Source organism: Sciurus carolinensis, chromosome 7 (assembly GCF_902686445.1).
Source record: "Sciurus carolinensis chromosome 7, mSciCar1.2, whole genome shotgun sequence".
Classification (NCBI taxonomy): Eukaryota; Metazoa; Chordata; class Mammalia; order Rodentia; family Sciuridae; genus Sciurus; species Sciurus carolinensis.
Genome location: NC_062219.1, coordinates 141599641 through 141622829, shown reverse-complemented (window position 1 = coordinate 141622829; position 23189 = coordinate 141599641). Strand labels below are relative to the sequence as shown.

The following is a 23189-nucleotide window of genomic DNA, read 5'->3' as shown; positions in this document are numbered from 1 at the left end:
TGGGATGAGCACGTAGATGCCCCCACTACTCGGGTGCGAAAGCACAGACTCATACTCGCGTCGCGCCCAGCAAACCTCAGCAGTCAGTCCGCTTCGGTTCCCTGGCCAGGGACTGACCGGGAAAGCGGGTTGGGGCTGTTGGGAAAAGCTGGAGCTGATGGCGAGATTGCTGCGGCTATAAATCCATCACTTCCCAGGTCAGCTCCGCGAGGTGCTGGGACTGGGGCTGGCGGAGTAAATTCCTGGGCCAGCGCGCATGCGTCGGCAGGTAGCAACCCAGCTCTTTATGACCAGGTGAGATGTTGGTGAGCAGGTAAAAAGGAGGATTTGCCTAAGCGATTCCAGGGAGCGGGCCCGGCCGAGCCCTCCAGCCCATGCCCGGCGGGGACCCATCGCCAGGAGCGCGGAGCCGCGATGTCCATACTTGCCAAAATGGGGGACTGGCAGGTACGCGGGTTTGCCTTGGCCGGGCTGAGGTGGGCGGGGGTGGAGCGGGGGATGGGGGCCGGGAGGGGGGAGGCGGAGAGGAAGCGCCGTGACCCAGGGCAGGGGAGTCGTAGGTGAGGCACGCCTGGCAGCGCCCAGGAGGGAGTGCTCCCAGGAGGGAGAAGACAGGAAAAACGAGCGCAGGCGGCGGCCGCGGCGCTGGGGGCAAAGCGCGCCGCCCTCGGGGCCTGGCGCCGCGAAAAGTCCGCCGCACGCTCCACAGGTGGCCCCCGGGGTCACTTGTGGTTTGTGTTACAGCTTTTTCTCCCACCCTCCCACCCCCATCCCCAATAGAAACTCGGGTGGATGACTAATTCAGACGGGCGGAGGACTGGGCTGGCGTTGCGGTGCGCGGTGGTGAAGGTTCCCGGCTCGCTGTGCCTCGGCCTCGCCCTAGACCCCGGGCTGCGCGTCGGGGTGGGATCCCGGTGCACCTGTCTCTCTTGGTGTCCTCGGATTTCGGGGACCTAGTGAGTGAGCAGAATGGAAAGGGTTCCGCCGCGCTGGCTTTCAGCGGGGAGCACTCTCCCTTGAGAAATACTTAAGTTTGTCCAAACTTTAGCTACTCACTCAGTCTGCTTCCCGAAGTGAGCTTCTGCCGCCCGGACTAAGGCTTGTGGATAAATGACGGGTGATGAGGCAGGGGGTCGGGAATTTTCGGAGGGCTGCGCCTGCCAAACTTGACCCTGCTAGGCCGCAGGCGCCACAAGGCTGGCTAGGCTCCACGTCCTGCACTTCCTGAGCCCCAGACCCGATCCTGGCCACTGAGCACTTGTCCAGCGCTCTCCTTTTAACTTCCAGGCATTTTCCCTACGGGAAACAAGGGCGGCTCTGGTCAGGCTGGCGAAGTAGCGCCTCTCCCCTGTCGCGGATTTCATAATCGGAACCGCGGGGCCCTGTTTTCGCCCCGGCCAAGTGAGGCCTGGTTAGGGTGAGATCCGGTGTGCCTCAAGCCTGAGGGACAATTTGAACCGAACGCCTCGACCTTCCTAAAGGAAAAATCAAGACCCTGCTCCTCCTGGGGCAATTTTTGGTTTTGTTTCTTGTTTAGGACGTTAAAAGTAAATTTTAGAGAAGTCTCCATCTTCACTAGATTCCCTGGAGTTGGAGAAAGGAAGGCGCTTTGTATTTTCATCTTTTACTTTGATACTTTTGTTAAGAGTATTTTTATATTCTTTCCTAAGTAAACCACACTCAGTGCAATTTCATCCCCTAAATCAGACTAAATTTGTGGTTTAATGATGCACATCCCACACCAAACACAAATCCTGGGAATCCACATCGATTTCTGTCCAACCCTGTGAGCTCAAAAGGCCCTTCCTAATACTCTTCTCTGGGGCTGAAGGTTGAGGGAGTTCTTCATTAAAAGTCTTTTGGATTTTCTCCTTAAATTTGGACAAACGAGGCTGTAAAATTCTCAGATAGTGAGAGGGCACCTGCAGTCCAGGATTGGCCTGGGGCTGGGTCTCCAGTGAGTCTAAGATTTGAAAACAGAGAGATTGCTGCTGAAAGGGAGAAGGAGGGAGCTGAGGGCCTGCTCCTGGGCACTCACAGTTTGGGAAGTGTCAGGAGGCCTGAATCTGTTGTGGTTTGGGGGCCCAGAGTGTCTGATGCACCAGCCTAGGGCTTTTGACACCCATCTCTCATTAGGTAGCGATAACCAGAAAAAACCAAGGTCACTCTGGTTCCCTGTCTCTTTGTTTCTCTTGGCCTCATAGAGATACTAGATTCCCCAGATCGGGCCTGAATCCCTGAGCCATAACCTCAGATCTGGCACTGCTGACCCAGGACCCTGGGTCTCAGTACTGCTGGGACATTGACATGCAACGAAGTGACTGGTGGTAATGCAGCTCACACAAATGTAGCTTGGCTGGCTCCAGGGGCTACCCGGCCACTCTCCCAGGCCTTTCATCAGCACCCACGCTGCGGGAGGTGGCACAGAGCTGGCAGGCCTCAATCTGCACGTCAATAGCACCCTCGGCGGGGATACAACAACAGTTTAGCAGGCCGGCCGGTTTGGAGCCAGAGATCTGCGGGGCACTGGGCGGCGATGACAGGGCAGGAGGGTGGAGGTGGAGCTGGAAAGGATGAAAGGCCTTAAATGCCTTCTCCAACCCGCAAACCGAAGGAAAAGAAAGCGAAACTCTGAGTTCCCTTAAGCATAATGTGGAGAGTCTACTGGGCATACAAATCTTGCTCTCAGGACTAGGATTTGGCCTACAGGTCACAAAGCACTGTGGCTGTGGCTATCACTGGGTCAGTACTCTGGCTCCTCACATCAACCACTGCATTGGGTGACAGGCCCACAGAATCTGGCCCTAGATGTTGATCATTTTCCAGGCAGAGTGGAGTCCAGGCCTCCAACCCGTTTGACTAAGAAACTGCTCTCAATCCATAGGTTGAAATCCAGTTCAAGGCATGTCCAGAGCTTCTGGAGGTCATTCCTCCAGCACTGAATTCTCTGGCCTACACTAGCCCTGTCCCTAGTTTTTAGGGGGCCTCTGGCTTTGCTTAAGTTTTCTGGTGGGAGCATTGCCCCTCTGTGGGTTCCTCCCTCCTTCTGCCTCCCTTCCACCTGTTAGAAAATGCTTGGATTTCCACAGCTTCCACTCACGTGCAGGATGCACTGTGGAACCTGGGAGGCCTGGATATTTTGAAAAACAGACTCAGATGAATCAGAGGTCTCTGAGGGGAGACTGACTATTGTTGAAGAGTTTGCAGTATTTAAACTGGAGAAAGACAGAAACTTTTTTGGAGGCTGCATAGGAAAGCTCAGCCAGAGGAATTACTCTGTATTTGAAATTATCACACTAGGTCTTTCTCTTTTCCTTTCTCATTTTAAAAAGTATTTGACTAAAACAGAAGTGAGGCCCGGAAGCTCCAATGGAGCATGCAGGCCCCTGTATGGAGCCAGAGACACTGAACTGGCCAACTTGGACAGGGGTGGCTTCCCAGCCTCCAGGTTCCTTGTCAGCCCAGTCGGGCACTGTGCTGCCAGTGAGCCCCGCATTAGTAACATCAAATCATAAAGGAACTCTTCCTTCTTTAATTAAAAAGGGGGAACTTGGGAAAACTGGAGCAGATTAGCACAGAAAAGAGTTGGTTCCCAATGATTTATTTTGATGCACATATGACAAGGTACCTAGATTTGCAGGCACACTCGAGTCTGTATTTGGGCTCAATTCCAGAAACCGCTGAGTGTCTCCATAGAAAAGAAGTTCTGTATTCTTGTGTAGTCGCACCTAAGAAACCTTAACCCGAACAACAAGTTGAATTGTCAGTTAGTCTCAGCTTTATACAAACGGGAGGAAAGTCATTTAACCCCCGGAGCGGTCGAGTAACCTCTTCAGGGTACAACTTTTATTTTACACGCGGCAATTAAGAGATCGCAAACCCCAGCCCAGCGACTGTAGCTGTTTGGCAGAATCTCCAACCTGGGGGAAAGCATAAAGCCAATAAAACTCCCAAGGCGCTGCGGCCCGAGGGGGTAGCTGCCTTGAGTCCAGGCAATCTCTCGTTGGGCAAAAATCCTGGAGTGACTTCGTTGGTCTTGGTTTGGTGGTTATTTTAATTGCGAAAGGGTAATGATTTCTAATAAAATTGGATGGTGCTGAAAGGGCAGCGCGGGTCGTGGTGTTGACCGGGGTGGGGGTGGGGGGTACTACAAGCTGGTCCCCAGTCGCAGCCACTCGGACCCTGCCTAGTACGGAGCTTTGTGGAAAGTGTCTTTGGCTAGGAGAAAGCCAAGAGAGAGCAAGGGAAATGGGATAGACTTGGTCTGGGGTAGCGGCCTCTGGGGCAGGGGACCGAGGTGGAGTCGGGCAAGATTTTCTCGGCTAGCAGGCAGCGTGCGCTCTAAGAGCAAGTTCGCAGCTTGCAGAGGCCTTTATACCTGGGTCGGAGCGGCCGGCGGCAGATTGTGGTACTGGCGAGCAATTGGACTATTGTTGATATGCTAATGAGGCGATTAGGCTGTTGGTAAAGAGCTGGAAAAGGGAAAAGTTTCTACCATTAGAGGGAGATCTCCGAGCGCACACGGGAGCTCTTTCCCTTCTCTCCTCCTCCTCCTCCTCCTCCTCCTCCTCGCCCTTCTCCTTCTGGCCCTCCTCCTCCTCCTCGCCCTCCTCCTCCTCCTCCTTACCCTCCTCCTCCTCCTCGCCCTCCTCCTCCTCCTGTGCTCACCGCCGGCAGCCGGCAGCCGGCACTTTGCGCTTACCCAGAGAGTAGCTCCACTTGGGTGCGAGGCGGAGAGGGGCAAATCCATTCACAGCGATCCATGAAAATGCTTTGGAAACTGACGGATAATATCAAGTACGAGGACTGCGAGGTAAGCGCGGTGCCGGCTCAGACATCCCAGCGGCCATCGACTCGGAACTCGACCCTGCCTCTCCTCCTCCTTTCCTTGCAGCCAGCTGCGAAATGCGGGTGGGACAAACTTTCACCAGCGCCGCGCCGGCCCTCCGATTCTCCCGAAGAACGCGGAGAATCTGGGGAAGGAGAATGTAGATGCTCCCTTCTTTCATTCCCCCATTGGAAGCCGTTGTCCCACTTTTCCCCTCCTCTGACCACTTTGAGCTGGTGCCTAAAGAGAGGGGCTAGAAGACGAGCATTTTTTTTTTTAAGACAATCGCTGGCAATTGGGCACGTGCTGTGCATTCCGCGTGTCTCTTCAGAGATTCTGGGGGCCCAGATCACCAGGAAGAGAAAGGAAAAAGAAAACCCTTTCCTCTTTCAAATTCCTCTCTGATCTTTAGTATTTCTTCTTTTATTTGTACATTCAGTTTCTTCTTTCTTCCTTTCTTTTTCTCTCTTTCTGAGGTTCTCTTCTTGGACTTGGAGAAGGGACCTCACACTTCCTTCTGAGATGAGTTGCACCTCTCTGTAAGTGGGTTCAGCCTGGGAGATGTTGGGCTTACTTTCTATTCTCCTCTGTTTCAAAAAGTTCTAAGCAGCTTCTCCCATTGAGCTACTGGGTGGATACACCCCGTGGTGGTGGCGGTGGTGGGGATGCGCTGCATGGAGCCCTTTGGCCTCTGGGTCCGGGAGCACCGGCCCCAGCAGCCGCTGGCGTTCAGCTGAGCGACCGTGGGAATCCTGGCGCGTCTGTGGGCCGCCCCTGGTGCTGCGAGCCCGCCAGCCCACAGAGCGCGCCCTTTGGAACGCATTTTAAAACCTAGGGTTCCAGAGCTTCTCTGAAGCAGCCAGGGAGGCCAGAGAGCGAATGATCCATCCGAGGGAGGCTCTGGGAACCAGCCTTACCCTCCCTTCCCAAACCCCATTAAATGAACCGATGAGTCCAGGGGAGAGAGTGGACGTTCGAGGCTCGAGATCGTCTGAATAAATACCTAGCAGCCACGACTTTTGCTATTTCTTTCTCTTTTTTCGTTTGCCTTTTGGCATTTGGAGCTGGGAGTGTCAGGCAGTGATGTCTGTGTACCCGCACAGAGGCGGGAGTCTTGCCGTCACTTGAAATAAAAAACTGAGTATGCGAACGATGTGTTACCCACTCCCTCCTCCTTTTCTTTCTGAATGCTATTTTACATCTTTCTTCTTTCAGGCTCCCCCTTTTCGCCCTGCCCCCAATCCGGGTGGATAGGGCATAGGGTGACATCCCACGGTACCGGCGCTTCTCTAGGGACTTCTATCGCTTATGGGGAGGGACGCAGGAACCCCACGTCACACAAGTTGCTTTGTTTTCGGGCCTGGGGGAGGGGGCTTTGCGGACGGGCTGGGATGAAACGGAACCCCATATCTTCTGCTAGGACAATCATTTTGTACCGGTCTCAGTTCTGGCCCGAGGCTGGGGCATTTTACTTTCGTGGAGGCCGAAACCCTGTTCTAGGTGGGGGCGCCCTTGGCAGGCCGGTTCCGAACCTTTGCGCAGCTCCGTGCACAGAAGGGACCAGGACAAGGAAGGCGGGAGATGAACTTGCACCTCCAGAGGGACTCCGTAGGGGTGTGTGTGAATGAGGCCAAAAGGATGAGAAACGAGAGGGAGAGAAAACCAGAGAAACTCAAGGCTGTTTCTACAACTTTGGCCACTGTGGGCTAGCGCTGGAGCGGGGATTTCGTGTTTCCGAGTCGGCTAGGGGCTGTCTGATTATGCCAGGGCTCTGCAGGGACACGCAGAAGGCAAGGTGCCGCTTGTTCTGACAACCCGGCGGGCAGACAGGCAGCGCGGGGAGAGCCGTGTCATGAGGGGGGGGGGGTCGGGCGGGAGTGGCCCAGCCAGTCGGACGGGTTTGTGCCGGGAGCCCGGAACCCGTGCCAGCGGCGCCCGGGCTGGGCCGCCTCGTGTCTGTGCGCGCCCCGGGCCGCGTCCCGGCTCCCCCTCCCCGAGCCGAGGCCCGGGAGAGTAAAGCGAGGAGCGACAGCGGCCGCGAGCGCACGGTCTGGTCCCTGTGTCCGAGGGAAGCTCGAGAGGAGGCCGAGGAGAGGGCCCATGAAGCGGACTGGCCGGTCTCAGTCCGGGCACTGGGCCGTGGAGGAGCCGCGCGGGAGCGGGCAGTCGAGTCCGGAGTCCCAGACTCCGCTGCGGAGCAGAGGAGCCCGTGGCCGGAGAGGACCGGGCAGCGCCTCCGGAGCGGAGAGCCCGATGAACGCTCGGACGCGGTCCCCGGCAGCTCCTGCCCGCTACGCGCGACCCCCGCTACAACCCGAGGTCTGCCCCAGTCTTTTAGGTCTGATTGTCCTCGCTGGCTTCCTCTCCCCTCCCCCTCCCCCCGACCTCCCCCTCCGCGGGCTCCGGCTCGGCCCCCTCCTCCTCCTCCCTCCCCCTTCCCCTCCCTTCCTCCTCTCGGGCTCTCCCTCCTTCCCTCCCTCCCCTCTCCCCACTCCCAGCTCCTCTCGGTCGCCCACACTTTCTTTCTCACACACGCACGCAGACACATTCTCCCTCTCTGCGCTCCGTCCCTCGGTCTCCCTCGCTCCCTCTTTCTCTTTCACTTTTGCATGCCCTGCAACCTTTTAAAATGTTGCCCCTTCCCTGTGATTCGCCAGACGCCGCGCCGCGGCCCCCCGCGCGCTCGCCCGCTCCCTCTCTCGCCCGCTTTTTGTCTCTCGCGCTCCCTCTCCCCACCTCCGATTTGCTACACTGAGGCTCCCGTCAATGGACTGCATTGAGAGCCGGCTCCGGCGCGAGTTGCCTCTCCGCTTCACGCTCGATTTCCAGGCATTCTTCCCTTATTAAGTATTCGTGTAATATTAATAGTCATGAATATCTGCTATTAGGAGGCTCCAGGAACGCTGCCCAGCGCGGTTATTAGAAGCTCAAGTGAAGCCGCCGCTAAGAAAAGAGGGGAGACACGGATTAAGGGACACACACACACACACACACACACACGCGCACACTCATACACACTTTTTCCTTTTTTGGGGTTCTTCATTTTTTAAAGAACTTTGTATCGTAACCGATCACGGCAGGATAGAGACCGTGGGTTCGACCAGCTGAAGGAGCCGCGCGAATCGGTGGTTCAAGTTCGCATGGATCCGAGCGGGGCTCCGGCGCTCGGTGGAGCGTCCGCGCCGTGACTGGAGTCTTTGGGTGGCGCGGGGCTCTCGGCGCCTTTTGTGTGGGGCGCGCTCGGGCGGCTGGGCAGCCGGGTGCTCCGGGCTTGCTTTTTTTTTTTTTTTCCACCCTGACTCGTTACCCCAGAATCTTCGCAGATGTTAGTTCACAGTTTTTCAGCTATGGTGAGTCCCACCCCCACCCCCATCCCTGTTTCCTTAGGAATTTTATTCTGGAAACCTGGTGCCGCGAAGCTGCCCGAGACCTCGGGTTTCATGCCCAGGCTTCTTTTGAGATACCTTCTTCCATTTGCATCTCTTCCCTTTCCTTCTTTCTCTAGCCCTTTTCCATCCCTAAATCGAATGCATTGCCACCCACCCCGCCCCCGCTCGACCTCTTCGCGCACTCAGACCTACCCCGCAGCTGCTTCCCAAGGCGTGTTTCTCGCCATGTTCATCTTTATTTCCTTGCGCCTTCATTTGTTCCCGAGGTGTTCTCAACATTTGATGCTTAATCTGTCTGCAGGAAAAAAGCAGCCCGGTGTGCCCCCTACCCTCAGGGTCTGCGGCTGAACCTCCGAGGGTTTGCATTCCCTGGAACCAACTCTGCTTGTTTTGCAAGCGAATTGCAATAGAGGAACATTAAGTCAGGCGTTTCTTCTGCCCTTTGGGGCTGGGGTGCAAGGGGCGGGGGCCTCCGCCCCGGGGTGCACCTCTCGCTTTTAAACCAAATAAGGCTGAATCTTCCTATTTTAAACCTGACTTGATGTCCCCCTCTCCCCATTTCTACCATAAATCGACCTTGTCGAGAAAAAGCTCCTAACTGAGGAAGCGGAAAAGACAGATCCCTGATCCTGCACTTAAAAGCTTCTTTAAGCTGGTAATTTAAACGTGTGCTTTCGTTACAGCTCCTGTACGAAACATGTTTCTATTTAAATAGTCATGAAATGGTAATAGTCTTTGAAGGTTTATGATTTTTTTTCCCTCCAAATAAATGGAAGAGAGTAAACAATAACTCAGTGGCAGGCAGGTTCAAATCCGGGGAACTAGAAAAGGCCGCTTCTGCTGTTTAATATTTAGTAGGAATTTTAATTTTGCTTAAGGGAGGTTTCTCGCTGCAATTGAAGGGACTGTATTCCAAGAGACCCTTTTCTATCTTCTCCCCCTTTGAAAGAAACGCCTGAGGAGAGTCTCTTGTGCCCTGTAGGTACACGGTCTAATTCCTTTGCTGTGTGTGTGTGTGTGTGTGTGTGTGTATGTGTATATATATATATATATATATATATATATATATATATATAATTTTTTTTTGGAAAGGCCTGCCTGTTTCACTTTCTGGGGTATTTTCCGAAATGAACAGCGTTGAGCTGATTTTTTTCCCCGGCGGTTTGTGGAGGGGAACTGGAGATCTCCCACCTAGACTTGAGTGCATTTAGTGGAGACAGTTGTAACTCGACGCCTGATTTCTTCTTCTTTCCTTTCCCTCTTTCTTCTAGGACCGTCACGACGGCACCAGCAACGGGACGGCGCGGTTGCCCCAGCTGGGCACTGTAGGTCAATCTCCCTACACGAGCGCCCCGCCGCTGTCCCACACCCCCAATGCCGACTTCCAGCCCCCTTACTTCCCCCCGCCCTACCAGCCTATCTACCCCCAGTCGCAAGATCCTTACTCCCACGTCAACGACCCCTACAGCCTGAACCCCCTGCACGCCCAGCCGCAGCCGCAGCACCCGGGCTGGCCCGGCCAGAGGCAGAGCCAGGAGTCTGGGCTCCTGCACACGCACCGGGGGCTGCCCCACCAGCTGTCGGGCCTGGATCCTCGCAGGGACTACCGGCGGCACGAGGACCTCCTGCACGGCCCGCACGGGCTTGGCTCGGGACTTGGAGACCTCCCGATCCACTCCTTACCTCACGCCATCGAGGACGTCCCGGTAAGAGGCCGCGCGGGAGGGAACGCATCCCCCTAATCAACTACCCGCAAGAGAAGATTCTGGGAACGTAGGGTTTTCCTCGATGACATTTCCTTTATAAAATATTTGTTTGGGTGGGGGTGCTTCGAGAACCGACGTAAACAGCCGAATTAAAAAATTAAAAAGCAATTGCGACTGCCCCCAGAACAATGGTTCCTGGAGCTCCCTCAAACAATGCCTCCATTACCATGTCCACCAACACAGAAATAAATCAGAGGAATGTCACCATTAACAATATCTTCCCCTCTCGACCACAGTAAACTGTTTCGATTGTGAGAAGATCTAATTCCACCGCTGAGTGTGGCATGGGGATTTCTCACTGTCCTGGGAAAGCTGTTAAATTTAACCAAAAGAACCTATCAAAGGCCCTCACAATGTAAAAGAAAAATGTGGAAGACATACTATGAAGATCAGTTTAGCCGGATTTTATAAGCTCTAGCGAGACCCAAAAGTTACACGTACCCTATTCTGATTAAAGAAAAGTAAGTAGCAAATCCAAGTAGAGAGACATTAAAATGCAGGCTTCTCTTCCTAGGGGTGCTAAGTGGTGACCTCATAAATCATTAGCTAGGTTCCCAACGCCTATCAGAACTTGCTACACCCCATATTAAATTAAATGTTTTGAGACTATTGGGTAATACGTTATTTGAGTTCTAATTCAGTTATCAATAAATGTAGTTTAAAATGATTCCTAAATAAGCATGGCATTATCACATTTACTATTTACAATGCAAACCAGTCTATTGATAATTTGAAAATACTTTTTGAAATTAAATTTAAACCAGCGTCTCTGCTTCAACTCTATATATTTATGGTTTCCTCACATCCTTCCCGAAATGGAATTAGAGTAGGTCAATAATTTTATTAAAGCTGTAAAGGGTTCTGTTAAAGCTGCTTTTCTTTGGAGAGGAAATGTATCTGGATGTGATTTTTGCTAAAATGCTATTTCAAATTACTGCATCAAATACAGCAGCAGTATGTCCGTTGACAGTTTAATGATTACTGCATTAGATTGTAAGGAAAATGGTCATATGAACTTACCTGCTTGCTTGGGAGATTTAAAACATTATTTAAGTTGTATAGGAAAACAGAAAATTTATTACAACTCTCATTTGGCCCAGTTAATCACAAATTTGTTGGTTATGTTTAGTAGCTTTGCTTGGAAAACAAGAAAGCGGGCACTTGATTCAGTGTAAGCGTTAATGAGCATTGTGTGTGCGTTCAGATTTACATGTTTTTAGAAACAAATACTTAACGTGCATTTTTGGGGAAGTAAAATAAAAGGGACAATGACTTATGAAGGAGCAATTTTAAAAAGAATTGGCAGTTGTGATCCTTTTAGTTCCTTTTCTCAGTCTCTGACTCCTTTTCCTTGCCTGCTCTTTGGAAATATTTAAATCACCAAAAAAATGCTGTAAGCTTTTGAAGCTACTGTGAATTAGAATTGCTCTACTTTGCAAAGATTTCAGGTGGCTGGTGGGATTTCTTAATACCTGTATGATCACTCTTTGTGGTGAAATTGATCTGTAGGAGAAATTAACCAAAAGATCAAATAAAAGCAAGGAAACCCAATTGTAGCTCTTCCCTCTCCCTCCCCCACCTTTTAAGAAAAAAATTCTTTCAAAGGAATTTGGGTCAGGAAAAGGGTTGTTTTCAATTTTCCCATTGCTGCAACAGTTAACCTTTAATAAGAATGACTGCTAAATATTTAAGAAAATCCAATCGATGGTGAAAATTATTTAATCATTAATATCTCAGTGGGGTTTTAAACTTAACAGTCTTCCCTGTATGGACAAGGTCTAGAAATAACACAAATAAAAGTATTATGCCACACTACATTTACTTTATGGGTTTAGGGTGCATGCATAAAGGGATCATATTTCCCCATATAGTTAAAACACAAGAACTGCAGCAGTAGTCATTTCTGAACATTTCTCAATTTAATTATACTTAAATCCAGAAGCACTTTAGGCAAGTTACAAATGAGAGCATTGAGTATAATAAAACCTGTAATAAAGCAACTTAGTACCATCCACCCGGAATCATTGCGATCAGGCACAATTAACAGGAGCATAAATCCAAGACAGAATGGAAAATGTTCGAATCAGTATTATTGTTGGACAAAGACTAGAGAAGGAAGTAATAGTTTTTTAAATGGTAATGCCTGTGTTTGGTAACGATTGCGAAATCTTCTATCTCAGCAGCCCTGGTGCTAATTTGTAAACACAGCCAGACATTATATTGCCTGTCAGTTTCTGCATTAGGAAACATGATTTCATTTTACTTTCTAATCACGTTTTGACTGGAGCACACACACATATACCCATCCATCTGTAAAAAAGAAAAAAAAGGGAAAAAAATCTGCATTGACAAGTCTGCTGCTGGACATCAGGAAAGCAAGCTCAAAGATTTTTTATTTTTGATAATTTTCATATTCCTGTCACATCCAGTGCAGACAGTAGTCCTTAAATTTTTTTTAATTTCTAGTTTTCCATAAGTGAAGGTGTACTGTGTTTGTTCTTTATTACATTACCTAAATGGTTTCCAACACCCTCCTGTTCTATTGTGTTTCTCTGGATTTTGCTACCTGCGAACTGGCATCACTGAAGTCCGAAGCCGCTGAGGCGCCAAACTAAAGCTAGGTGCATTTCTAAAGGTTGAACTAACTGTGAGAAAGATTAGACACTCCAAAACTTGACTTAATTTCTAAAGAAAGTTTTATTCCCAACCCCACCCCCCTCAAACATGGATTATTTGCTGGAGGAGGAGAAATTGGCTGTGGGTGTGCAGTGAAACCTCTTGAGTTGCAAAGCCCCAAATTCCAATAAGCCAAGATGAGATGTTTATATATAAATGTCATTATATGGGAGGGAGAATTTCTATTCTACACCTTCCCCTCCCCCTATCTTGCAGGGAATATTCATTTCCTTTTGTTTTGATTATACACTTACATCCATGTGTATCCTTTTGTTGCAGCATGTAGAAGACCCGGGTATTAACATCCCAGATCAAACTGTAATTAAGAAAGGTAAGCCATTTCCTTCTGCATTCCAAGCATGTCCTTACAGGCAGAGTGCTATTTAAGAGAACTTGCAGAACTGTATTTATTTTTTTTCAAATAGGATTTCCTAAAGGCTCAGAATTAGCAAATAGTCATAGAACTGTGCTTAAATAATCAGCTTTCAGTATCTTGGTAATGGCAACAGGCTAGCTTTGTTCTGAGTCATGATTTGACCATTTAATTTAGTTTAATGATATTTGGACAAACACATGAAATGTGCAATAGTTGAACTGATTTGGAAGCAGCATTTCAATTTTGAAACCATTTAATAGTTTAGTTAATTCATTCTGTGGAGTTAAGGCCATGAGTTTTAAGAAGTAAGTGTACCATGCTAAAATAGTACAATTTCATGTAAATATAAGGACTGATGATAGAAGCACTCCTTACCAGAGCTTGGGGGGGGGTGGCTTTTATGTTCTTAGTTTCTTGTTTGTTGAGTTTAAGGGTCTTAAAACTTCTTGTAAATTAGGCTAACAAAAATTTAGCTTTTGCTTAAAATTAGCATTTTGAAGGTGTCAGGATTATTAGCATATTTGCTCAGAGCAAAGATTGTTAGTGTCAAGTGATTTGGATGGATCTGTAATTTGAACTGTGCTTAGTGAGTAGAAATAAAGTTTCCTCCATTAAATGCTATTCACTCTTGGTAGCACCTTTTTTTTTTTTGGTTATGGTGGCAATGTTACATTTCAGGATTCTAGGCACCACCAGAGGACGATGCTATATAAAACTGTTCTCATTTCTAACCCCAATCAGTATATTGTTAGCTAGTTTAAAGTTTCATTTTTGCATCTGTGAAGTCTTTGTCACGTCAAATTAGATGTGCAAGGGATAAATCTTAAGAGATGCTCTTTCCAAGTCGACATGATAATTGGCTCTTTTATTAGTAATCTCTCAAGAGTTCGTTTAACTCCTATTGTCTCTATTAGCCTCCCCAGAGCTATTAATGTCACAAGTGATCTATCCAAAACCTAGAGCCCCCCACCTCCCCATACGGCTAGAATATCCCCATTAAAGAACGCATGAGGAGCACTGTGGTGACAGTGTGTGCATACTGTATGTCTCCAGGTGGAAATTTAAAATACAAATGCACTGTACTTAAAATGGTTGTGAATGCATCTGAGTTATATTGATGTTGAGAAAGGTAACCCATTAGTATACTTTCTGCTGGTCTTGAATTTTTTTTTTTCCTAACAAAGCTAGGTGCAACCATGAAGACCCATGGTTTTAACTAGGTAGAATACTGTACTCTCCTCCCAGTGAAGTCGCTTAAGGCTTAAGCCGAGAGGGCCATTAAGTATTTGCTCAACAAAAGGACCCTTTGCTAGTATTCTACAGTGGGCCTGTTCTTTACCCCCATCCCCCCCCCCAACCAGTTCAAAACTGGGCTTGAAATGGATTTCCAAAACCTATCTTTTTCAAAATGGAATATAAGAAAGGAACTATTTATCAAAAGGACGGGATGAGCGGTGTGGGACAACAGATTGCACCACTTCCCAGCTTGGTGCTTATCTGAAATGCTCATTTACTGGCTGCTTTAGCCATCTAAACTGTAGGCTGGTTTTAATAATAGGTATCTTGAAGCAGTTTCTCCCCGACACTAAATCCCTCGCCCTGCAAAAACTCCAAAGGACACATAACTCACCCTGGGTTGGCAAATGTAACTTCGTCCCCTACCCCCTAAGCCCATTCTTCTGCACCTTGTCTTGGCCCACTCCGCTCGGATGCTCAGAGCCCAAGGGGGTCGCAATTTCACCACCCATCTCTAGCCAGCACCCCTTAGGCGAAGAGGAAAGGGTCAGGGCAGACTCGTAGGCCTGGCTGGAGCCTAGGAACAGAGGCTGGATTCGGAGGAGGGATTAGGACAGGGAATAGGAAGGGAGGTGAGAAAACGGGAAAAAAGAGCTCCGGAATTTCAGAGCTGGACGGGAAGAAAGCGGGGTTAGCGGCACAAGTCTGGGAGCCCGCCGCTGCCCGGGGCAAGACTTTAGGGGGGCTCCTCGACGCCCACACGCGGCCTCCCCATCTGTCTCCGCAGGCCCCGTGTCCCTGTCCAAGTCCAACAGCAACGCCGTCTCCGCCATCCCTATTAACAAGGACAACCTCTTCGGTGGCGTGGTGAACCCCAACGAAGTCTTCTGTTCAGTTCCGGGTCGCCTCTCGCTCCTCAGCTCCACCTCGAAGTACAAGGTCACGGTGGCGGAAGTGCAGCGGCGCCTCTCACCGCCCGAATGTCTAAACGCGTCGCTGCTGGGCGGAGTGCTCCGGAGGTGAGGCCCCGCGCGGCCCCGCCCGTCCCGCCCCGCGGCCCGGGAAGCAATGCGCCTGCGCCGGGGCGGCGGCGGTGGCGCAAACGCGCTTCGCACCACGGCCCGCCCTTCGCGGGAAAGGAAAGGGGCGGGGAGAAGAGCGTAGAGCCGAGTGGGTGGGACCTGGGGGCGGAGCGAAGCAGCGCGCGCCTGCGCTCTCCGACACCGTCCCGCGCTCGCGGGGCTTCTGGCGCGCGCCCCGTCCGCCGCCGCGCGCTCGCGGGGTCCTGCGTGCTCCTGTGCGCGCACGCGCAGCTCGTTCCGCCGCGGGCTCAGTCCCGGCCGCCGCAGCCGCGGGGCGCCGTGCAGCCACCGATTCCCTTTTCGCGCACACCTTGCAAGCCCAGGGAGGCTTCCTCAGGCTGCTCGCTTTGCTCTACCACTATGTAGAGACCTCGAGGGTACCTGGCCGTCCCTTGAATCGGGTTTCAGTAGGATGACTTTTAGCGGTGGAGAAGGAATGGTTTCAACTCGAGCGCGCACGCCACGCCCCCTGGTCGCTGTTACCTCCCATTAGACGGCGATCCCCGGTGCCAGAGGCATCTGACGGTTCTGACTTACTGCCATGTGTGCCAGGCAGCGAGCAGGCCCATTTACGTGCACTATGTGTAGTCCCTACCAAAGAATGCATGTGTTATACGTGGCCAGGGATTCTCATCTCGCCCCTGCGGGGTCGGAATGATTCACTTCGCAGATAAGATTTTGTAAGAGTCAGCGAGGTAAAGCACCTTCCCTCCAGCAGGTTTCTCGCCGCTGCTCACTTCCTCCTAGATTTCTACCCAGTGTTGTTGATTGTAGGTCCTGTGTTGAACTTACCTGCTTAGTATGTTTATTATTCTCCTCTCCCTTCTCCTACTTAAATAAGACCTAAAAACTTCATTATTTTGACCTTGTTCATTTATTTATCTATGTGTGGACTCAGAGTTCTACCCTGGTGGGTATATCCCCTCTAGATCCTCTAAGGGGGTTTGGGAAGGTTCTGAAAGCAGAGAATCTCATCTCTTCCACTTTCTCAATCACTTTGCTTTCCCTTTGTAATCTTTCACTGACACAATCTTCTCTCTGCCCTCTGCTTTTTCCTCCCCTTCCCCCATCTTCAATATTGGAGACTGTTTACCTAGGGGAGTATAATCTAATCCACACAATTAAAGAGCACTTGAGTAGGGAATAAAATCTGAAATTAATTAATTTGCTGTTTTATTTAAACAATTTATCTTAACCACTTTCTGATTATGGGAGTCTATTTAGACATCTATTTAGAACCGCCTCCATTTTCTCTGAAATAAGGGAAATATTTTAAGGCTGATATCAGCCTTTGACATTTCCAGTTAGGCTGGTGACATGGCATGTAAACAGTTGGTGAAATGAATTTCCCATTGGGGCTAAAGCCAGAGCATGAAACGTGAGAGTGATGATAACTTTGGTTACTCTGAACAACCTAACTGCAGATCTTGCAAAGACAATTTAAAGACCCCACTGGGATTTGTGTGATTGTAACAACAGGGAAAATATACAGTAATCAGTTGCTCTCAAGAATGCCTCCAACTCTAGAGATCAGAACGGTGTTTGTGGTTCTTCTTTAGAGAGTTGGGAAATCAAAACCTTCCAACCTACCACAGTAGTTGCAGTAACAACCAAACGCTGGGGGTGCTTTACAGTTTAACAAGCACTTATCTCCTCTAATCTTTCTGTACCACTCCTTCCTAGGTCCCCTTCCTTTAAATGTCTTGGGGCCATACTTCTGAATTTTTGAGGGCATATTTTAGGAAGCTTTCAAAATGACTTTAATGTGATGCAGAGCAACCTGATGTTTTCTAAATCCCTCTCTCTCATATATTTATGAAACAGGGCGAAGTCTAAAAATGGAGGAAGATCTTTAAGAGAAAAACTGGACAAAATAGGATTAAATCTGCCAGCAGGGAGACGTAAAGCTGCCAACGTTACCCTACTCACATCACTAGTGGAGGGTAAGCAAATCCAGTTGCTAACTAGAAGGGACTGCCTTCTCAGAAATGGATACTATTTAGTGACCAGATGTTTGGTGTATTTTGTGTCAATTGGGCAGTTTCATCTTTCCAAAGAATGTAGCTGGAAGTGAACGAAATTCTTGCATGCTGAAAAACTATTTGCATGTACTCCTATCCTCCTTCCTTCTTCCCATCTACCACAAAATTACACCTTCCCAGCCCATTTCTGACCTAAACAATGCACAGATTTAAGAACTGCACATTCTCCAAGTTCCTGTCTCCTTTAAAGTACTCAGCAGTAAATCACTTAAGTTATTCTGACATCTGCGTTTGAGAAATGCGTGACCATTACTTCCTGAATTAATTTGGGAATCTTTGACCTGCAGCCTGATTTAAGACCATCCTGAAAGCTCAGGGTTATATGCCCTTGTAGGTTTTTGTTTTCCAAACATATGCTCCCTTATCTCTTGTTTAATTGTACTTCTCTCCTGGAGGGGAAGAAAGTGAGTGATTTTAGACTTTGGATTGTTTGGATATAGAAAGAAAAAAGAATTACAAGACTGCAAGAAAGTTTTCTTATGGCAGTTTTTAACCCACATACACACGCACACCCCCCCCCCCCCACATACGCACCTTCTAAACTCCTCAAAACAAGAAACCAAGCCAGTCCTCACTCCCTGCTCTAGATAAACTGTCACTGGAGTCCATTCTCATTCCTGCCCCCTCTAGATTCCCATGTTTTTTGTGATACTAAATTGGCTTAAGTTTGGGTGTTGGAATGAATGTAAAGCTCTCTTTTGTCTTCCTATCTTGTGGTAAATGCTCATAAGGAAAAAAGAAAGCTGCTTAAATTATCAGGTAGATTTTAAAAGTAACATTCACATTTAAAGGAGGCATTTTATCTTATTTACATCTTGTATTTGAGGAGACAGTTTGCAATTGAATCCAAGCTATAGCTTTGTAAATTACTTTTTAAATGTTTAAAACTATGTATTTGAGGAGGACTGCTATGATTTCCATCTGTTAGGGGTGCCAAAATGATAATAATATAACTGTTTAAAAAACCAGCAATTGTTCAGAGCCTGAAACTCAACTACAGTAGCATTCTATGAAAATAATAGCAGTACATAGAGAATCCAGAGCCTTACCCCAAAGAATTACATGCCATGGAAATAGGGGTGGTGGCTCGGGGTGCAGTGTGAGAGTTGGTCTGGGTTTGGGGGGTGAGTGCTGTAGCAGGGAGGCAGTTTCTGGAGAACTGTTATTGTTTGTGATCCGCTCCATTTTATGGAAACAAGCTCTGCGGAGAGGGCTTTGATGCTCTAATTGGCGCATGCGTTCTTCCGGAGCTGGAGCTAATGGCAGGAAGCCCTGCAGTAAAAACCAACTGGTTCAGGAAATTAAAACCAAAGATTCGAAAATCAACAACACAGACAGACTCAGTGGAGTGACCCTCAAATCCTCCTGGTTAATCGGTTTGGATGAACAGATAATTATATGTGATCAAGTTAAAATGTAAACCCCCCAGTTGTTCCCTTGCAGAAAAGCTCGAGGAGTAATTATGAATATCATTTATGAATGTGTTGATAGGTGTGAGGTTGGAATACAAGCACCATTTTAAAAGTTGGGGAAGTGTGAGTCAAGAAGGAGAAAGGAACTGGAGATGGTGGATGGGATTCATATTTTCAAATCACGTTAGCTTTTTAGGATAGATGTTATGTTTACTGATAAACGCATCCACCAGATCCCATAGAGAAGGAAAAAAAGTAACTAAAATGAGAAAACAAGTAGTTTGCGTTTCCTTCAACTTTTGGGTTAAGAAAATAAGGGAGTAGAGGGAAAGTTTGGATCCCACTTCTTTTCATTCCCTTGCCCTAACCTCCCTCTTCTCCCCCCTTGCCAGGAGAAGCCGTCCACCTAGCCAGGGACTTTGGGTACGTGTGCGAAACTGAATTTCCTGCCAAAGCAGTAGCTGAATTTCTCAACCGACAACATTCCGATCCCAATGAGCAAGTGACAAGAAAAAACATGCTTCTGGCTACAAAGTAAGGCATTTTCCTCTGCAGGGTCTCTGTGTCTCATTGTTGAGAGAAAGAAAAATTGTTTTTGCGCTCCATTTTCTCCTCTTCCCTTTGGCATCCATCAGCTTTGCTGTTGTAAATACTGAAGTTATAATACAGTCTTAAAAACCCTGATCTATATGAAAGAAGAAACACAGGTGGGACCGTTAGTGTGGGTCCAGAGTTACCCTCTCTTCTCCCTTCTCATTTTAAAAAATTTAAATGATGATGTGAATGGGGTGAGATGTAGGAGGAATTTGAAGCTGAATGTGGATTTGGGACTGTGTGAGAAGGCTCAGGATCAAATCCTCAAAGGGGCTGTGGGCTTGTCTGTGTCAGTTTTTGTCTCCCATCAGTATGTTCTTCAAGGGCAAAGATGAAGCAGTGGCCTGCAAAATAGGGAAGTCAGAACTGTCCTGCTTTTACCCTAATCCTGTATTTCAGTTCTTACCTTCCTTTCTCTTCCCTCTTCAGAAGTCAGTGTCTGTCTGTCTGTCTCTCTTTCTCTCTCTCTCTCTCTCACACCACCCCCACATCCACACCCACACAAGTTTTAGCCTACAGGCAAGATGTCAAATAGGTTTCAAAATGGCCTAAGTTATATTCCCATTGGTGCCTGAGCTGAAAAGATTTCTCCAGGTGGTGTGTGAAAAGAAAATGACTGTTTTGATATGTTTTCTGGAAATTAAAAGGCTTGTTTGGAAGCCCTTAATTATCAAAAGTCGATGTCAGAGGAGGGCATGGAACCAGAAGGTTGAAGCTGAGCTTTGGGTGGGACAGGATTTTTGGCCTGGGGACATCAGCTGGCCTCAGTGAAGGGAGGCAGCCAATGCTCCTTGTTCCTCCTCCTTCCCACCCCTGCGGCCCCCAAGGCCAGGCTGCCCTGCCTCAGAAAGGCCCCTGCTAGCCCCTGCTTTCAGATTCAGGAGCAGAGCTTTCTGGGCACTGGCCTCCTCTGCCTGCATTTGTGACATTTGTGACTTTCTGAAATTTCAACTTTCTCTCTTCCTTGGCTTCCTAAGCACACCCACATTTACAATTTCCCTAAAGAATTTTACTTTAAGTTGTGTGTGTTTTTGGGGGGTATGGAGGAATGGGGAAAACAAAATGTCTGTTTCTTCTTCCTCTAAATCACCTTGAATTATCACCAAGTAACAGGGTTTTTTTGTGCCAACTTTTTTTTGAAAGTAAAATAATCCTGAGCAAAGTTTTGCCTCTCCATCCAAATTCAACCTGCTTTGATTTGAAGGTGAATAGTGGAAACTTCATTCCACAGACAGATGCTGAGTTCTCTCTAGAGGAGCAGGGAAGAGGGTCTATCAGTGTTTTGGAAAAGGAAGGCTGATACTTATATCAGCCCTGCAGTGTTGCTGACTTCCGGTCTAACTTTCTGTGAAATGGTTTCCCATGTCTAGGATGTTTGGTATGAGAAGGGTGGGGCTAGACGTTGGTTGGATCTCAGGGTTGTGTAGTGTGTTAGAGAGAGAGAGAGAGAGAGAGAGAGAGAGAGAGAGAGAGAGAGAGAGATGCAGGCATTTGCAAAGGTCGAATGGACATGCATTTAAGGAAGGAAAGATGGTTTAGTGGACACTAGGAGTGACGGGTCACCCAGCGTGTGGCCACAAGAAGTCTGTGTGGGTCCTGCCAGGTGTTGCTGGATGGGGGCAGGGGCCACTGCAGGGAGAGTGGTGTGCTGTGTGCTGCTGGCCCTGCCCTGGGGGAGCCTCACGCCTCTCTCTCCGCTCTACTTGTGCTGCAGACAGATATGCAAAGAGTTCACCGACCTGCTGGCTCAGGACCGATCTCCCCTGGGGAACTCGCGGCCCAACCCCATCCTGGAGCCCGGCATCCAGAGCTGCTTGACTCACTTCAACCTCATCTCCCATGGCTTCGGCAGCCCGGCGGTGTGCGCCGCGGTCACCGCCCTGCAGAACTATCTCACCGAGGCCCTCAAGGCCATGGACAAAATGTACCTCAGCAACAACCCCAACAGCCACACGGACAACAGCGCCAAAAGCAGTGACAAAGAGGAGAAGCACAGAAAGTGAGGCTCTCCTCCCGCCCGCCCCCCCGCCCGCCTGCCTCACCAGCCCGCGCGCGCCCACCCTCCCGGCCCCTCCCCCACCCGGCAGGTGACAGCTCCGGATCGGCGACCCTTACTGCTGCTGCTACTGCTGCTGCTGCTGCCGCTGCCGCCGCCGCCGCCCTCCGGCGCCCGGGGTCCTCGGGACTGCTCTCTCCGCTGCCAGTGGGGCAGCCGCTGTCGACCCGGCCCGGTGCCCCGACTCCCCACCGGTACCCACGCCCCTCGCCCTCATGTGGAGCCTAAGAGAACAGAACAGGCCGTGAAGCCAGCAAAGAAAAGTTCTGTCGAGTTTGTGAATTTTTTTTTTTTTAAACAACAGCAAATCCAACAACTCAAAATAAAGAAATAAATAAAAAAGGAAAAAAGAAAAAAAATTAAAAACTTTTTTTTCTAAAAAAAGAACATAAAAAAGTTTAAAAAAAATTATATGAGCTTCTGAATCACCACCTTCCCTTACATTCTTCAGTTCAGATTGTAGCCATACTTAAAAAAAAAAAAAGGCAAAGAAGATAATGACATTTTTATCAGTATTGTGAATAAACTTGAACACAAATACACGAAGTTCTATGTTATGTCTTCAGTTGTAGAAGTTTTCCCTCTTCAAGGTAAAGCGACCAACTTGAACTTTCTCCGGCAACACGATTCACAGTTATATAAGGGAATCAGTGTTCATGTCTCTGTATATATTTATTTATGTGTAATTTAATGGGATTTGTAAATATGGTGAGTCTGTTTTTCGCCTTTTTTTTTTTTTTTTATTTATCTGGTGATCTCGTTTACCTCTTGTTTAGTGGGTTTTGAATCTTCCCTATTAGTTCCTCATGTGGTTCATGGTACTTATTTAGAAATTCAAGGTTTGGGGGATTTCCCCCCCTCTGGGATTCATGAGTTTAGCCCTGTTGTAGCATGTTAAAGGCGACAATGAAACAGCTGAACAAATAAAAAAAAGTAAAATAAAAATTTATACATAATTAGTATTACATTTAGCTTATCACTGAACTGAAAGAAAAAAGTGATATTGGACCCTGGAAAAAATTTTAAACTTGAGTGGTTTGCTAACCTTTCTATGTATTGTGGGGAGAAAAAAAAAAAAGTTTATTTTGTTCCACTGTCCTCCCTTAAAATCATCGTTTGAGCAATAAATGAATATTGTCTTTAAACCAAGGGTTAGGGATTTTTCCTCTTTCTCTCGCTCTTTTTGTTCAAAGAACTCCAAACATTTGGGACCACCTGGTATTCTGTATTTTCACTGGCCATATTGGAAGCAGTTCTAGTTGTATTGTATTGAGTTGTGCTGGCAGTACTTTCCATGCCTGTCAATGTATCATAGTCCTTTGTTGCCCAGATAAATAAATATTTGATACGCTTTATGTCGATTTTTTTTTATTCAGTGGCTGTCTTTACCCAGGCGTATTTTTGTTCTTGGCAGTATTTTTTATTCAGTATGGTTACAGTAATTGAGTTTAACTCTCCCTTGGCAATTGCTCCTTGCAATAAGCAGCTGAACCCATTGTTTCCCTCAAGTATAATAAAAACTTACTTTCAACTTGGAGTTCAGAGCAGGGTATCATTTAGATATTCCACTGAGTCTGTATTCAGACAAATGACACAATAAAACCCAATGTATTCTTTTGGATAAAAGATTGTTTGTACTGCTAAAGGAATGACATACTATCTTTTCCTTACCAGAAACATTAATTTTATTATTAAAAATAAAGTTTTATTTATTTATGTTGATCCTTTAGGT

General features: G+C 48.2%; 1 protein-coding gene across 5 annotated transcripts; it reads left to right on the top strand.

The window, feature by feature from the left end:
• The first annotated feature begins 269 nt into the window (after positions 1-269).
• Tfap2a (transcription factor AP-2 alpha) lies at positions 270-22566 on the top strand. 5 transcript variants are annotated; one of them, XM_047558420.1, is made up of 8 exons: positions 270-447; positions 9489-9546; positions 9686-9923; positions 12939-12990; positions 15059-15290; positions 17178-17296; positions 19200-19341; positions 21116-22566. In XM_047558420.1, the coding sequence occupies exons 1-8, from the start codon at positions 375-377 to the stop codon at positions 21402-21404; spliced, it is 1203 nt and encodes a 400-aa protein (XP_047414376.1). In that variant the 5' UTR covers positions 270-374; the 3' UTR covers positions 21405-22566. The 5 variants fall into 5 exon arrangements, with proteins under 5 accessions (XP_047414376.1, XP_047414374.1, XP_047414373.1 ...); XM_047558418.1 differs by having other exon boundaries at positions 9489-9923; XM_047558417.1 differs by lacking the exon at positions 270-447 and adding an exon at positions 4575-4813 and having other exon boundaries at positions 9489-9923.
• Positions 22567-23189: the final 623 nt, after the last annotated feature.